Source organism: Schistocerca serialis, chromosome 9 (genome assembly GCF_023864345.2).
Source record: "Schistocerca serialis cubense isolate TAMUIC-IGC-003099 chromosome 9, iqSchSeri2.2, whole genome shotgun sequence".
Taxonomy (NCBI): domain Eukaryota; kingdom Metazoa; phylum Arthropoda; class Insecta; order Orthoptera; family Acrididae; genus Schistocerca; species Schistocerca serialis.
The window spans coordinates 286,686,428-286,703,589 of record NC_064646.1 but is presented as its reverse complement, the minus strand read 5'-3'; the positions used below and the strand labels follow the sequence as shown (position 1 = coordinate 286,703,589).

At 40.8% G+C, this 17,162-nt stretch overlaps 1 protein-coding gene across 1 annotated transcript in view; it reads right to left on the bottom strand.

Moving 5' to 3' along the window:
- Window positions 1-14,772, bottom strand: part of LOC126419764 (uncharacterized) — a 148,662-nt gene extending 133,890 nt beyond the window's left edge. Inside the window, exon 1 of the mRNA XM_050086939.1 lies at window positions 14,499-14,772. Within this exon, the coding sequence (XP_049942896.1) occupies window positions 14,499-14,600 (102 nt within the window). The 5' untranslated portion in view covers window positions 14,601-14,772. The remainder of the gene's footprint in view (window positions 1-14,498) is intronic.
- Between the last annotated feature and the right edge of the window lie 2,390 nt (window positions 14,773-17,162).

Sequence of the window (17,162 nt, the reverse complement as noted above, 5' to 3'; positions counted from 1 at the left end):
CGTATGCAGCTGAAACTATCTTCAAAACAACTAATACAGCAGAAATTTACAGAATACTAAAAATAGAAAGAAGAATAAGGACATGTATAAACAAACAGTATACGAGGGCAATTCAATAAGTAATGCAACACATTTTTTTCTGAAACAGGGGTTGTTTTATTCAGCATTGAAATACACCAGGTTATTCCCCAATCTTTTAGCTACACAACACTATTTTTCAACGTAATCTACATTCAATGCTATGGCCTTACGCCACCTTGAAATGAGGGCCTGTATGCCTGCACGGTACCATTCCACTGGTCGATGTCGGAGCCAACGTCGTACTGCATCAATAACTTCTTCATCATCCGCGTAGTGCCTCCCACGGATTGTGTCCTTCATTGGGCCAAACATTTGGAAATCCGACAGTGCGAGATCGGGGCTGTAGGGTGCATGAGGAAGAACAGTCCACTGAAGTTTTGTGAGCTCCTCTCGGTTGCGAAGACTTGTGTGAGGTCTTGCGTTGTCATGAAGAAGGAGAAGTTCGTTCAGATTTTTGTGCCTACGAACAAGCTGAAGTCGTTTCTTCAATTTCTGAAGAGTAGCACAATACACTTCAGAGTTGATCGTTTGACCATGGGGAAGGACATCGAACAGAATAACCCCTTCAGCGTCCCAGAAGACTGTAACCATGACTTTACCGGCTGAGGGTATGGCTTTAAACTTTTTCTTGGTAGGGGAGTGGGTGTGGCGCCACTCCATTGATTGCCATTTTGTTTCAGGTTCGAAGTGATGAACCCATGTTTCATCGCCTGTAACAATCTGTGACAACAAATTGTCACTCTCAGCCACATGACGAGCAAGCAATTCCGCACAGATGGTTCTCCTTTGCTCTTTATGGTGTTCGGTTAAACAACGAGGAACCCAGCGGGAACAAACCTTTGAATATCCCAACTGGTGTACAATTGTGACAGCACTACCAACAGAGATGTCAAGTTGAGCACTGAGTTGTTTGATGGTGATCCGTCGATCATCTCGAACGAGTGTGTTCGCACGCTCCGCCATTGCAGGAGTCACAGCTGTGCACGGCCGGCCCGCACGCGGGAAATCAGACAGTCTTGCTTGACCTTGCGGCGATGACGACACACGCTTTGCCCAACGACTCACCGTGCTTTTGTCCACTGCCAGATCACCGTAGACATTCTGCAAGCGCCTATGAATATCTGAGATGCCCTGGTTTTCTGCCAAAAGAAACTCGATCACTGCCCGTTGTTTGCAACGCACATCAGTTACAGACACCATTTTAACAGCTCCGTACAGCGCTGCCACCTGTCGGAAGTCAATGAAACTATACGAGACGAAGCGGGAATGTTTGAAAATATTCCACAAGAAATTTCCGGTTTTTTCAACCAAAATTGGCCGAGAAAAAAAATGTGTTGCATTACTTATTGAACTGCCCTCGTAAAATAAATGGACATAAGAGAATAGCATCAAATGAAACAGTATATAAGAAAATAGAGCCAGTCATGAGCACAATCAGGAAGAAACGCATCTCATTCTTTGGACATCTGAGAGAACTCCAGAAAACAGAATTAGTAAAAAATAATACAAAAATTGTGGAATAGCAAGAGCAACATTAAATGGATCACAGAAATTAAGGAAGATATAAAAGAACTCCAAATTACAGTAGATGACCTAAAAAACAAGACAGAGAAAACCAGAATACTGCAAGACCCGCAAACCAGACTACAAATGAAAATCAATAAAAGGAGTACAGGAAGAGTGGTCTCAGATGAAGAAAGAAAGAAAATATCGGAAAGAATGAAGAAATATTGGGCAGACAGAAGAGCAAAACACCTTTCATATAAGAATATGACTCTAATAATTATATTACCTAAATAACATATTAAGTTATTGTTGAGCCAAATTGTATCCCTGTGTAACAACTTGTTTACAACGTTGTATTTTTGACTAGAGTGGTCCAATGAAGGCCATAAAATAAATAATAATAATAAAAAAAGTAGCTCATTTAATAACTCTCATGAGAGAAAGAGCAGTAGCTTTATCTTTGGTGTGCCCCTACTGAAATAATTCATTTGGTGAACACTGAACCCCTAGGAACAGAAGCATCAGCATGTTTGAAATCTCCATCTTCAAACAAGTAAGTGTTTTGAAGAAGTAGCTTTTTGTGATCTCTTTTTCAGTGCAGCTGGGAATGATGCAGCAAAATTTAGAACCTCTTGCATCCTTTCTGACTCAACATATAAACTACACTATAACTGTAATTTTTGTACTTTTTCTTTCTTTCTTTCCAATAATACAAACCAATCTGTAATCAGAACTTGGAGGTTGGGTGGAGACTTAGTAACATCTATATCTATACTCTGCAAACCACTGAAGTGCATGGCAAAGGGAATGTCCATTGTATCAGTCATTAAAGAGTTTATTCCTGTTCCATTCATATATGGGGTGTAGGAAGAATAATTGTTTAAATGTCTGTGTGTGCTGTTATTATTCTAGTATTGTCCTCATGATCCCTATGTGACCAGTATGTAGAGCGTTGTGGCATATTCCTACAGTCATCATTTGAATCTACTTCTTGAAACTTTGTAAGTAGGTTTTCTTAGGATAGTTTACATCTTTCTTCAGAGTCTACCACTTCAGTTCTTTCAAAATATCTGTGACATACTGCCACATGTCAGACAAACCTGGGACCATTTGTGCTGTCCTTCTTTGTAACATTCAATATCTCCTGTCAGACCAATTTGGTCTGGTTCCATACACTTGAGTAATATTCAAGGATTGGCCACACAAGTAATTAGAAGCAAACTCCTTTGTAGACAGATTGCATTCCCTCATATTCTATGAATAAACCTAAGTTTACCAACCTGCTTTACCAACGACTGAGCCTATGTCATCATTCCATTCAATATCTCTACATAGTGTTACACACATATATTTGTATGGGTTGAGTGATTCCAACTGTGACTCACTGATGTTATAGTCACAGGAAAGGTGCAAAGAAACAAACAAACAACTGGCACAATATACACCGCATTTGGTGACCTACCATGCACGACCCACAGTTTTGTAAAATTTGGGAAAATAATAGCAGGTCAAACCCAAGAATGGGGACCACATACTGAAGAATGAAAAGCCGAATAATGCCAGAAGCGAAGAGAAAGAGTGTCCAAAATCAAAAACCAAGTCCAAGACAGCTGGCATCAAACAGACCGTCCAATCGAAAGGCAGAGGAGAATAAATAGTAGTATATGGATAGACTTGCAGCATGGAAATGGAAATAGGTCTGCAAGGGCTGGGACCCAATGATGGCCAAACATGTACTCACACAAGATGTGAGGTCCCCCAGGAGTCGCATAGAAGAGTCGATACCGTCGAAACCGAAGCGGGAACTAGTCCAGAAGGCACCAGAAGCAAATCACATGCCATAGTGATGGACAGGGTCTAACAATTTCAAACCAGCAGCTGCCACAAAGCCATGTACTTGATAGTCCAGTAGAGATGAGACCAGAGCCTCGTAAATATGGGTCAGAGAAGCACAATCTATACCTCAACAGATTTGGGCATGGAAGGAGAGTGTTAAGCTCCACATGCAGCTAGTCTTTAGTTAACTAATATGGGGCAGCCAAGTCAGCTTGTTTTCGAAAAGGAGGCTCAAAAACTAGGACTAGGCAACAACTCCAAAGTGCTGGATACCCAAGTCGAGTGCTGGCTCATGATGGACCATTGTAGAACAACAGAAATGCATGACTGCGTACTTGCAGTCGAGAGAAATGGAAATCATGGGAAGATGTCCAAGCAGCGGCCCTTCGGATGGCAGCTTGGAGCTGATGTTCAGCCAAGGTTAATGAGTGGGAGCTGTACCAGATGCGAAGTCTAAATACACGACTGGAGTGACCAGCACCCTGACAGAGGTGACTAGCCCATTAATGGTTAGACGAGGAAGCGTTCACCTCACAGAGAGGTTCCTAGTTGTGGGATCAAATTTCTGAAACAGTCTATATGGTGACGTTTACACTCTCCAGCTGTTCATCCTGGTGCGCCCTCATTTGCGAGTAATTGATAAAAAAATTTCAGACTTTCACGTGATGTTCTATAGCTTTAAAAATGGTAACAGTTTATAGACTAATTGCACAGTTCATAATATGGATTGAAAGGGCGATGAGATGACCAACTGCAAAGCGCTGCTTACAAAATCCATGTTGTGTATTTATTAACAAATTCAGATACTCAAGCCACCAAACCAGCCGACCATTGATCATGCATTCCATTGCCTTGCAGACACTGCTGGTGAGGGAAATTGGACAGCAGCTGGATGGAAGACGGTTACCAGGCTTGCGTATGGGGATTACAGCGGTCCACGCCAGCACCTAGGAAATGCACCATCCTTCCACAAGTGATTATACTTACAAAGGTAAAAGTGCTGGTCATCAAGAGACAGATGCTGCAACATCTAAATGTAAAACCGTCCAGTTCTGGAGTGCAGGCTTGTGATGAGGTGAAAGTAAATTTGAGCAATCTGGAGATGCGCCTTTTTCCAGAAATCCAACGTAAGTTACCACAAACAACAGAAGACGGAGTAAAATGATTAAAAAGAATTGGTAAGAGATGTCTAACAAGCTTCTTTGTTATCTTTCATAATGCGACGACACTTTGTGCACAACTGTTTATAATGAATACAGTTTTCCTTCATGGGATGGCATTCAAAGACACAGAGAGCATATCTGCGCATGCAAACCATTGACGGCATTCTTCAGTCCACCAGGAGACTGGGACATGTCGTGGTAGAGAAGAGTTTCAGAGGATGGAACATTCTACACTGGTAATAATAACATTCGTAAGATACTCTACTTGATGAACACTGCTGTGGAAAAGTTCGCCAAGGTTACTGATGAAGATCAGAGAATCCAGTAAGCTTTAGAAAGCTGCCAGTTTGTCTTGCACACAGATGAGACATGAGTTACCAGATGAATTAAGTGTGGGAAATGGTAACTCGAGTATGTGCTGGGGCAATGGACCACTCTAGATGGTGGGCAAGATGTGTATTACAGAATGAGAGATCTAGGAGCGAGAAAGTGTACGGAATCTGAAAGAAATGTGGGTCCACCAATGTCGAGAGAAGTGAGAGTAAGCTGGTTCAGAATATCTGCCAGGAGATAGCCTCCCGGTCAAGTTCTTAGAGAGCCCCACATGGTACGGTGGGCACTTAAGACACTAAGCAGCGAAAAAGTTTAAGGGAGCTGAGTGATAAGCTATTGGATGTCTGCCCTGGTGAGATCAGATGATGGGGTAAACTAGATATTACAAAGATAAAAGGTACAAATGGGGAGAAAACGACTGTCAGCAACAGCTTGTAGCTGGGTGTTCAAAGAAATTGTTTGGTAAGAGGTTAAAGCGGTCTTGAGGGCGTAATTTCGTTTCTTGGAAGCATACAACAACTAGGCACAGCAATCGCAATAGCAGCTGCAAGTCTGTCTTGTGAGATCTGATGCCACAAATGTTCCATTGCAGAACTTTCATCTGAGGTAACAGTAACCTCCCTGGGGCTGTCAGTGACTCCAGGGTGGAGACTCAGTCGGTGATTTGCACCAGTGGAATAGAGGTTGGCCGGTGTGTGTGTGTGTGTGTGTGTGTGTGTGTGTGTGTGTGTGTGTGTGTGTGTGTGTGTGTGAAGTTCACAGGTGCTCAATGCAGATGTTATCTGTTCCCTTACACATTTTAAAAGAAATAAATGTGGGTTAGATGTCTCATATTGTTGTCGCACAATGAGGAGGAGACCTATAAAATGACACTCATTCTCTCACTCCCACCACACTCATGTTGGTCCACACAATCACACTATCTAATGGGCCTTAATACAAAAGAGAAGAGTGAAAGGTGTTGTACACGAGATTAAAACTGAAGTAAAACCACAGAAGAGCTAAAAGAATGGCACAGGGAAATGCGACTGGCTGATCACATAAAAAATGGAGCCACCATGTTAACACATTATGAACATCTCCCTAAAATTTTTGGAAACATGTTGGACACATCACAAAATCTTAAAACTCTAATCACATTCATTTCGAAAGAGATGATAGATGTGCTGACAAATCTACCATTGCCCTCTTGTCTGAAAATAAAACACAAACTAGTAAACAGTGGTGCGCAGTTATTTGTCTGCCACTAACACCACACATTGGAGGATCTCTAATAGGAGCAAGAAGCCACATGTCCTAGGATTGATCGATTGATTAATTGAAGGTATATGGAACCATACAGTGAGGTCATCGGTACCACAATTCTGAAGTTACTAACAGAAGAAAGAGAATTCACTAAAAGTGGACAGATCCAGTCAGTGAAGTTAAAACACACAGTAGAAGGCATAAAACATGAGACCAAATCTAAAAACTGGAAAAAAAGGGGGCGGTCTTTCCATGCGGTGCTGGGCCGAGAAGACATAAAGAGAGGTACCAATCACAACCACCCTGCCCCTGCACCAACAGTAAAGTAAAAACTTACATCTGGAAATAAAAATCACTTTCACAGAAGAAACTGAGGACCAGTTCACCCATACGTGAATCACATGCTAATACAAAATTTAAGGAATCAGGAAGATTATACTTAGCACAAAGGGCCAAAAGAAGGAGACATTCCACCAATATGTGGGACACCGTCAGTCTCGTTCCACAACCACATTGTGGGGGGTGGCTCGTTATGAAGGAGAAAACAATGGGTGAGACTGGTATGACCAATGCGTAGACAGCACAGAACAGCGGGCTCCTTCCAAGAGGAGCGGAAGGAAGAGCACAAAATTACAGTAGACTCCTTTATTGTGCGGAGTTTATTACTACGAGCAGAAGCGCACAAGATGTCATTCCACTTTTGGGCAAAGAGAAATTTGATGTAGATCTGCATCCTGCAGGTGAATCACGCAAGAAATGGAAGTATCTGCCTCTCTAGCCAAACAGTCAGCCAATCCATTCCCTCGGATGCCCAGATGACTTGGGACCCAGAGAAAGACACTTGAGCAGGCAGCACAGCCAAGAGCAGAGAGAAGGCCATGGATAGTGGAGACCAAAGGGTGATGAGAGTAGTATCGGTCGATAGCCTACAGGCTACTCACAGAGTCTGAAAAAATTAAAACACTGTGGAGGGAAGCCTCAGAAACAAAATGGAGGGCTCTGTGAATGGCTAGAAGCTCTGCTGTGAACACACTGCATGATACCGGCAATAAATAGTGTTCTAAGCCACTGGAAGACGTGGAAGCGTATCCCACCTTATCGATAGTCTTTAGAACCATCAGTGTAAAAGATGGTGGCACCCTGGAACTCTGCATGGTTGGCACAGACAAGAAGCCAGAAAACCATAGGGGCAACAGAGATCTTAGGACCCAGGAACAGACTGGTTCTAATCTGAGGTCGAAGCACCATCCAAGAGGGACTATGAGAGGAAACACACATGGTGTATTCCAGAGTGTGGAGATGGAGATCCCGACAGAAAGAAGTGAGACACGTGCCAACCGACAATCCCACCTACCAGCGAGTGCCAGGAAGGAGACATCCCTCATTTGCAAAAAGGACAGAGTACACCGGATAGTCAAGGAACTGGTGAATGGGAATTGCGTAAGAAACCAGGAGTTGGCTCCGTCATATTAGTAGAGGGGGAATCCCCGCTACTGTGACGAGACTGTCAACGAGACTAGTGCAAAAGGCACCAATAGCCAGATGCACCCCATAATGGTGAACAGGGCCAAGTAGTTGCAAAGTGGACACAGCTGCTGAGCCATAAACCTGACTACCATGATCTAGTTTGGACAAGACCAGAGCACGGTACAGATGGAGAAGAGTGGTACACCTGCAACCCAAGATGTGTGGGCCAGGAGGTGGTGAGCATTAAGCTTCTGCATGCATGTTGCCTTCAGGTGGTGAATATGGGGCAGCCATGTGTTTTCTTTTTTATCAAAAATAAGGCCCAAGATACAAGGCTCTGGTACAACACTGCAGAGCTCGTTGCCTAAAGAGAGTTCTGGATCGAGGTGTACTGTGGGTCAATGACGAAAATGCATAACACACATTTTGGAAGGAGAAAACTAGAAGCCCTGGGAGGTGGTCCACGCAAAGGTCGTTTGGATGGCGCCTTGGAGCCAGCACTCAGCAGATGCTACCGAGTGGGAGCTGTGTCAGATTCAAAAAATTGTTGATGTACAACACTCGGGTACCCACCACCAAGAGAGGTAACAAGCCCATTGAGGGCTTTGAGGAAGAATGTGGACACTTAGCACAGAACACTTGGGATACTGTTCTCCTGAATCTGAGGGATGCTGAGTGAAATGCCAACTCAAAGCCGGGAGAGATAGTGAGAAAAAAACTCGCGGATAAAAATCTGAAGGGGACCTCGGAAGCCCCAGTCATGGATGATAACTAAAACATGATGGCACCAAGCCATGTCATATGCCTTATTTAGGTCAAAGAAGACTGCGACAAGTTGCCGGCGGTTAGTAAAACCCTTTCGGATGGCTGTTTCCAATCTGAGTAAATGGTCAGTTGGAGATTGTCACACCTGGAAGCCACACTGACACAGGGACAATAGGCCCCGAGATTCTGGTACCCAACATAATCTGAAGCTAACCATCCTCTCGAGCAGTTTACAAAGTAAATTTATCAGGCTAACTGGGTAGTAGCTGTCAAGAGATGTTGGGTTCTTCCCGGGTTTAAGGACAGGGATAACTATACTGTCTCGCCATTGCAACCGAAAAGCAGCACTGAGCCAAAGGCAGGTGAAATCCCTGAGGAGGTGCTACCACTGGGAAACGTTCAAGTGTTGGATCATCTGGTTGTGGATGGAATCCAGGCCTGGGGCCGTATCTTGTGAAGAAGTAAGAGCCTGCAAGAATTCCCATTCAGTGAAGGGTTCATTCTAGGGCTCAGCATGGTACAGGATTAAACAGGGGGGTCTGTTCAGTTGCATTTCTGCCGGAGGAAGATATCAGGATAGGAAGAGGACGCCGATGCTGTTGCAAAGTGTGTTGCGAGGTGTTCTGCAAGGACCAATGGATCAGTGCACAGAACACCTTTAAGGTTAAACGCTGAACACTTGACTGTCGCTGGCAACCTAGAAGGCTATGGATTGGTTGATTAATTGAGGGGCATGGGACCAAATGGCGAGGTCATCAGTCACGTGATTCCGAAGTGAGTTATAGAAGAAAGAAGGTCTGCTAAAAGTGGACAGATCCAGTCAGGGGAGTCAAATTAGAAACTAATGAACATTAAACACACACAATAAAAGCATAAAAGGTGAGAACAGATCTAAAAAATGGAAAAAGTGTGTGTGTGGGGGGGGGGAGGGGGGGGCGGTCATGGGATCACAGGCCGAGAAGACTCAAAAAGAAGTCCCAACCACAACCAACTTGCCCCTGCTCCAAGACTAAAGAAGAACCTTATATCTGGAAATAAAAACCGCTTTCACAGAGGAAACGAATTATGATATGTGTGTATCTGTAAAGTTAGGAAGTAATTTTAGGTTCATAGGGTGTGTGTAATGCAGCAAGTTATTACGAGATGACATTCGTTACAGTAAGACACACAGCCATCTGTATGGCGATGTTTTTTATCTGCTTTGCTCACAGCACAGCTGATGCTGCCTGCTGTGAGAATTGCATAGTGTAACATTCAGTCAATACAAAGATTTCTACCCTCTACAAACCTAAATAATCCATATTAGTTATGATCCGATTTTGTTCAAATCTGATACACAACCTTTTGTTATTAATGGAATGATGCTGTCATAATTTCAGATTTTTATTTACTATAGTTCCGGAGATAAGGAGAATTACCTAAAACTCCTAAAACCTACACTTGTTTTTTAAAACCTAGTTAGGAACAATAACAGATTGACTTTAATTATCATTTGGAGCCATTCCAAAATTATCAGTGTATAAAAATCAATTAATTAGAATTTTTTTAAAAACTTTAATCACTGTGCATTATATAATACAAAAACCGGTCAAAAACATTATTTGATTATTTTTGCCATGTGAGTGCATGAGAATGATTGAGTGTGTGTATGTGGGACATACATCAAAATTTAATATTTCATTTTACATAAAACCTTGTACAAATGAACCTTGGGAAAGTTATGTTGCAACCATGATTCAGGTGACTATGTCAGTGTGTGCTTGCTTTTGTACAAAAGTAGCCAGAATGGAAGTTAGAGACGGAATATGTTTGTTTATCAATTTGAAGAATATTTCGCACTTCGTTTATTTTGATTAAACAAAATACAAGAATTTGAAGTTTTGCTGACAATAATTACCATCAAATTAGTGATTGGATAAGGTAAGATTTGCCATGAAAATGATCTGGAAGGAATGATCTGATGGTCATCTAGATCAACAGACAATCAGAATTAAGCTGTTCCCACGTATAGAGAGGAGTTGGTAGATATGAGAGTACTTCAAGAGGAGTCGCTTGCTAGCTGGTCTACAGATAACACAATGTTAGATTGCTCCTTAAAAATACTCTGTAAGATGAGGAAATAGTGAGCTAATTTCGGTTTGAACATATTGTGACTGAAGCACCTGGAGTTGTGAACATTTTAATGAATGTTTGGTGTTTCTAAATTAAATAGTTTGAGAGATACGAGCATGTGAACTTTCTGGTAATAGTAACAGCTCTGCGTGGCGTGTTTCGTGCTGTGTACGAAATATTTAGGCGAGCACCTCTTACGAAGAACACAACTGAAATGACTGAATGTTTAAATCGCGAATAGTTGTGAGTCTGAGAGTGGTAAAATGTGAAAATTAGTCGGATTGGACTTCTAAAATTCTGGCTGTTTTTCGAGTATCTGTTATACAGACAGTGAACTTTGAATGATAACCTTTTCCCATATTAAATATGGACTTGATAGTCATTTCATGTGTTTCAATATGAATAAAAAGCAGAGTTAATCTAATTGTAAATGCTTTTCTTCAAGTAAACTGAAGATCCTGTATGCCCAATTTTTTTTATCATGAACTTTCAGGAGCTGACTTTCAACTAGAGTTATGCGGCCTCTGTTTGGTAGGTACTGGGTGGTGGTTTCATCAACACTGCGTAGTACATATCTGCTACCACAGAGTGAAGGGATATCGGCAGGAATCCTATCGAGGTAGGTGGATTGAACAATAGCATCAATAAAAACACAGTTAACTGACCCCCCCCCCCCCCCCCCCGCAACTGCAATGACATCCTGATCAGAGAGGTAGGTTTGAATCTCAGCCTCAGTCAGACTATCCTGATCCTGCAGCCTAGTGTAAATAACACCCCAGGAAGAGTTCAGCCTTCAGTGGACCTTGGCACAAACAGGAGAGCCCTGGAGGAGCGAAGCTGCAAGCAGTTGTTGTGCTTGAGAATCAGAAGTAATCTCCAAAAGCAAAGTGACATTTCATAAAAAAAGGGTGGAATTTCACAGGCTAGCAGCAGCATTAACACCTTTCTGAATAATTAACATATTTACCATAGTGAAGGATTGACTGTCTTCGCTACATGGAACAACAAGGAACTGCGGTGCAGCTGGGAGGGTCTTTGAATCATTAGCCTCATTTCATTTACTTTTGGTAGACATTGATGCTGAAAAGAATGATTGGCTCATTGTGAGAAAATCACCCATGATTGCCAGCGTCTCCTATGGCGCACTCCTTTCAACTGCGGATTGCCCCATCAGAAGGGGGCACACCCACCTTCGGTGACTGTTCACACCCCAGGTCACACCTCCCCAACACCTGACAGAGGGACCAATCGGCAATTTAGGAAGGTAGCAGCTCAGGTAATCACCCTCCCTGGGTCTGGCCTTTACCAGGGGATACATGCAAACGCTACCTATCAATCCGGGGCTGGGAGTTATGCATTATCCAGTGACCTGTTATGTCTTAGGCGTATGAGCTGGCCTTAAGGAGTGTACAGGAAGAAAGAAGGAAAAAGAGGAACCTCAAACACTGGGGCAGAGGAAGGATAGGAGAAGGGGGATGACAAAAAGGGAGAAGGAATGACAAAAAGAGAGAAGGAGCAAAAGACAGTGGTGAGACTATTCTGATATCGGCGACTGAATATGCAGAACACGTTTCCAACAACAGGGGAGGGGAGAAGGAATAGCGAGAGGACAGACATGCAGCACGAGCGGAAAAGGATGCTGCAAGGGTTGGGGCCCCATGGTAGCCAAGCATGAACCCGCCAAAGAGAGGCTAGCAACCTGGGGGAGTGGGGCGGCAATTTCTGATTGATACCCTGTTTTTCTCTACAGTGACCAGCAGATAGCAGGGTCAATCCATATGAAGTGGTCCGATAATGGTTCTTGACCATTTTTAAATATTTTAATTTTTTAAATATGTGATTGCCCTATATATGAGAAGTTCAAAACAGGTTTTTTTTTTTTTTTTTTTTTTTAAAATAATTTATCTTGCACCTTTACTGAATGGTGGCCATTTTCATTTGTAAGTATGTGACGATTTTCATTTTTTGTTAAGTTTGGGGTTAGTTATCTCAGGTGGGGCTGGATATAAAAATGTGCTGTACAAGTTTCAACACTGATATCTGACTGAACAAAGATATGAGTTTGTAAAAATGAGGAGATAATTCACATTACTCTACAACTGATCTTATGGCTGTTGCCTATTTCATTGGTTTATTGTTTCATTGAATAAAATTTAATTCTGATATATTTAGTTAACACATCACCCAATATTGATTTAGTTTATTTATTCTTAATAATGCAATGTTAAACAATATGAGCTTTTGCTTTTGTTCTATGGTTATAAAAATGCCCATTTACATTTAGGTGTTGGAGGTTAGTGCTTAACGTCCCGTTGACAACGAGGTCATTAGAGACGGAGCGCAAGCTCGGGTTAGGGAAGGATTGGGAAGGAAATCGGCCGTGCCCTTTCAAAGGAACCATCCCGGCATTTGCCTGAAACGATTTAGGGAAATCACGGAAAACCTAAATCTGGATGGCCGGAGACGGGATTGAACCGTCGTCCTCCCAAATGAGAGTCCAGTGTGCTAACCACTGCGCCACCTCGCTCGGTTTTACATTTAGGTTTATTGTCAATAAAGAAGTACATGATTTCTAGGTGTGGCATTGTAGAAGTACATTATTGCTGGGTGTGGCATTGTAGAAGTACATTATTGCTGGGTGTGGCATTGTTGTAGTCAGTCCGTTCTGAAACCTCTATTAGAGTGGATGTACATACTTCGAGTGTAGAATGTGTTATGTGCTGTGTTCTATTTGTAATTAATTTTGAGAGATTAACTGGAATGCAAAAACATGGATGAACAGTGCTCTGTTGGACAGATAGCAAGTGAAGTGTGTCACAAAACAGTTTACAGCTCAGTTACAAAAAAACTTTAAAATGCCAATGACTTTCATGAAGTTAGACAAACTTTGTTTAAATTTCGAGTAAGTTCTTGTGTAACATCAGTGTGCGAGTATCATGAGAAGAAATATATTTTGCAGTACAATAGCAATGACTGTGTTTCGGCTAAACTACATTGGATCCACCTTTATTTGAAATTAACATGGAAAAGCCATACTAATTACACCTGTACAAAGTTAGTTAATGTTGCATAGCTCTTAGGTAAACTATGGACTTATGTCACAGACCATATAATACAACTTTCCCCCACACCCCGACATCACATATGCCATCTTTTTGCAGGGAAATCCACTGAAGAGAGAGGAGGGAAAAAGGCAATCGGATGCATCTGTGAAGTCAGAAGTAATTAATCTTGTAGAGGATATTAAAAAAAAAACTAAAAATACCAATTACAACATCGCTCTTTATAATAAGTTATGTAATGCATGCAAAAGAAAACCAAAACACACTACGACACACTATCCAACATAACACATGCCTAAAACAGAAGACTTGACATCACAGTTGCTACACCCTAGAAAACTCAGGATAGTTAGACGGAGATAAAAGTGTTTAATATGGTAACACTACATACACACAATGTGTCACTGAGTATGCTTTAAAGCACCACACAGAAATAAACTAGAGAAAAAGCATCTTATACAGAAGATAAGTTCAAAACGTGACCTAAGCGCGATCTTCAGTAGGAGCCTACTAATTCTCTTTCATTATGATAAAAAACTTATATATGAATATACTGAATATATCATCTGCGGTATTGTGGACAAATATATTTTTAACATCATGTATGTCACTTATGTAACTTTGTATGTACACAAAAAGCCGACATTGATTCCATTATTAATGATTAAAGGTGAATAATTCATAAATCTAAAAATGTAAATCAATGAACAGTAATCCAGAATTAATAGAAAGCGCACTGACAACACGTCGGTCTGTTCGAAGTATTTGATCTAATACTTTTTAACAATTTCTGAGGTGGGAAACAATTATGTGCATGAAAGAAGTACAAATATGACGAAACAAAATCGTACCCACAAAACATAGGCACGTAAGCGCCGTACATTTATGTGAACGCTTGAATTATAACTCAATGTAGTTTACCGCTTACCTTTTGTAATATCCCCTGTAGCTCTGGTGCTGGAGGATGATTCATGAACAACAATTCAAGGTTCGTTAACAAGAGTTCTGAATATATACTAGGTTTCGCCATCTGTTCGAAATTAAACAAATCTGCTATTAAATATCACACAACACTTCATACACCTTACTGTAGAGTATAATAATTAAAATTTAATTCTCCGTAACTTCGTTAGACGTCAACTTCGCACAATTCTCAGCACACATACACATTACATTCAAGCGTCTTTCAATTCTTAGCTCAATTCCCGCCACGAATGAAGTTCCAAGTTCGCTTTCTGGTTCGATCGTCACAAATATCGATAGTCGAATCCTGTAGACAGAGGAAAGTAGTATTTATTCTATCCTTCACGAGAAAACCCACAGGATAAAAATATCCGAAAGCGAAGCAATCTCGCATGAGTCAGGAGTACTCATCATCTGTAATTTTATCAGCTTCTAAGAGTGTACTACAGCATTGTCTAGAATTAAATGCCCAACAATGACTATCTACTTCAAATTCGATCTTTGTATTACAGATGCCGAAACACGACAAACAAATTACATTCATGTGGATTAAAACCCATTGTGGAATTACAGACAATTAGAAAGCAAATGACTTGCCAAAGCAAGCTGCACGGAAGGAAACCCCACTAGACATACAACTTCCTTCCAAATCTACAGCTACAAGAAAGCAAATGACTTGCCAAAGCAAGCTGCACGGAAGGAAACCCCACTAGACATACAACTTCCTTCCAAATCTACAGCTACAACTAGGCCGTCACCGCTATTCTCTCGCCACTGTGACGTGCGTGGCATGCAATATTCCGTGTTGAACCAGTTATTAAGGCTTTTCCCCGTTCCATTCACGTATGGAGTGCAGAAATAATGATTGTTTAACTGCCTCTGTGTACGTTGTAATTCATCCAATCTTGTCTTCACAATCCCTATGTGAGTGATAAGTATGCAGTTGTAGTTGTGGTTATGGTACAGGCCACATTACTAGAGTAACCATTCAAAACTAGTATCTGAAATTTTGTAAGTAGGCTTTCTAGGATAGTTTCCATCTGCCTTAAAGATTCTACCGCTTCAATTCTATCAACATTTTATAAGCATTTTCTCAAGTCCATTGATATCTTTTTAGCTCTTATGGGAAGGGCACCAAAAAGAATTTTGGAATGATATATTATACTTTTTTGATACTGAGCTTTCATGTGTCCTTCTCCTTGGAAGTCAGTTCTATATCTAGTTTCATCGACATGGAAATCATTGTTCAAAACAAAAAACTGTGAATGGGATTTCAGAAAGCTTATGAGTAAGATTTAAACAACGTGTGAGCAGTGCAATGGACTCCATTGCACTACAATTAGTTTATTAAGCAAAATGTTATGATCAATAACATCAAATACCTTACATAAGTCTAAAAACAATTCACAGTTTATTTCATTATGAACAATGGAATTTAGAACAAATTTTGGGAAATTATATATAGCAGTTACAGTCGCCATATTTTTTATAAGATCATTTTGTTCATTGACAAATATTCCACATTTGTTCAAAACAGCACAGAGTCTTTCATACATGATTATCTAAAATTATTGAGAAACAAGACAACTTTGATAAAGGTCTGTAGTTTTTACCTCATAAGGATCACTGTTCTTATATAATGGTTTTATTATTGATAGCTTAAGTTCTCTAGGAAAAGCACCAGTGCTGAAAGAGGCATCAATTATATCAACAAGCAGAGGAACAATATATTTACTGTGTCTAGTTACTATATCGGGAACGCTACCTGTACCACAGGAAAATTTATTTTTTCGTCTGCTAATTGCATTCTCTGCCTCTTGTACTGTTACATGATACAAAAACATAGTTTTGGATTCACATATATGCTATGATTAGCCTTTATATGATTTTGGTTTTTTGTAGGATTTTGTATTGTACTTATATAGTATCTATTGAATATAGTGGTAATTTGTAAAGAATTATTTATAGTTTTATAGTTTAGTCCTAGCCTTTAAGAACAATGATGATGTTCTTTGCTTTGCTTCTGTCGAAGTTTGTATTTATCACATTCCAAACTGATTTCATCTTTCTTGTCATGCTGGTTTCTGTTAATGTATGAATGTTGTTTAGTTTCTTTGCTGCTGTAATGACTTTCTTCTACATCTTTCTGTAACAGTTTACTGACTGTGCTGCTCTCACAGTGGTCAACTGTGACCATTCATGCTCCCCTTCTCTATGTATGTTCAATGTCCCCTGTCATTCCTAGCTGGTACAGATCCCAAATGCTTGAGTAATATTTTAGGATGGCTCGCATGAATGTTTTACAAGCAGTCTCTTGGTAGACTGGTAGCATTTCCCCAGTATTCTACCAGTAAACCAAAGTCTGCTATCTCTTTTACCCATGACTGAGTCTACCTGATTTCCATTTTGTGTCCCTACAATGCGTTACATCCAGTTTACTGATTTCAGTTGTGACTTGTTAGCATTAAATTCTTAGGATACCACGTTTTTTCGTTTTTTGAAGTGCGCAGCTTCACATTTCTGAACATTTAAATCAGGTTGTCAATCTTTGCACTATTTTGAAATCTTATCAGGATATGACTGAATATTTGTGCAGTTTCTTTCAAGCTGTGCTTCATTATGGATGACT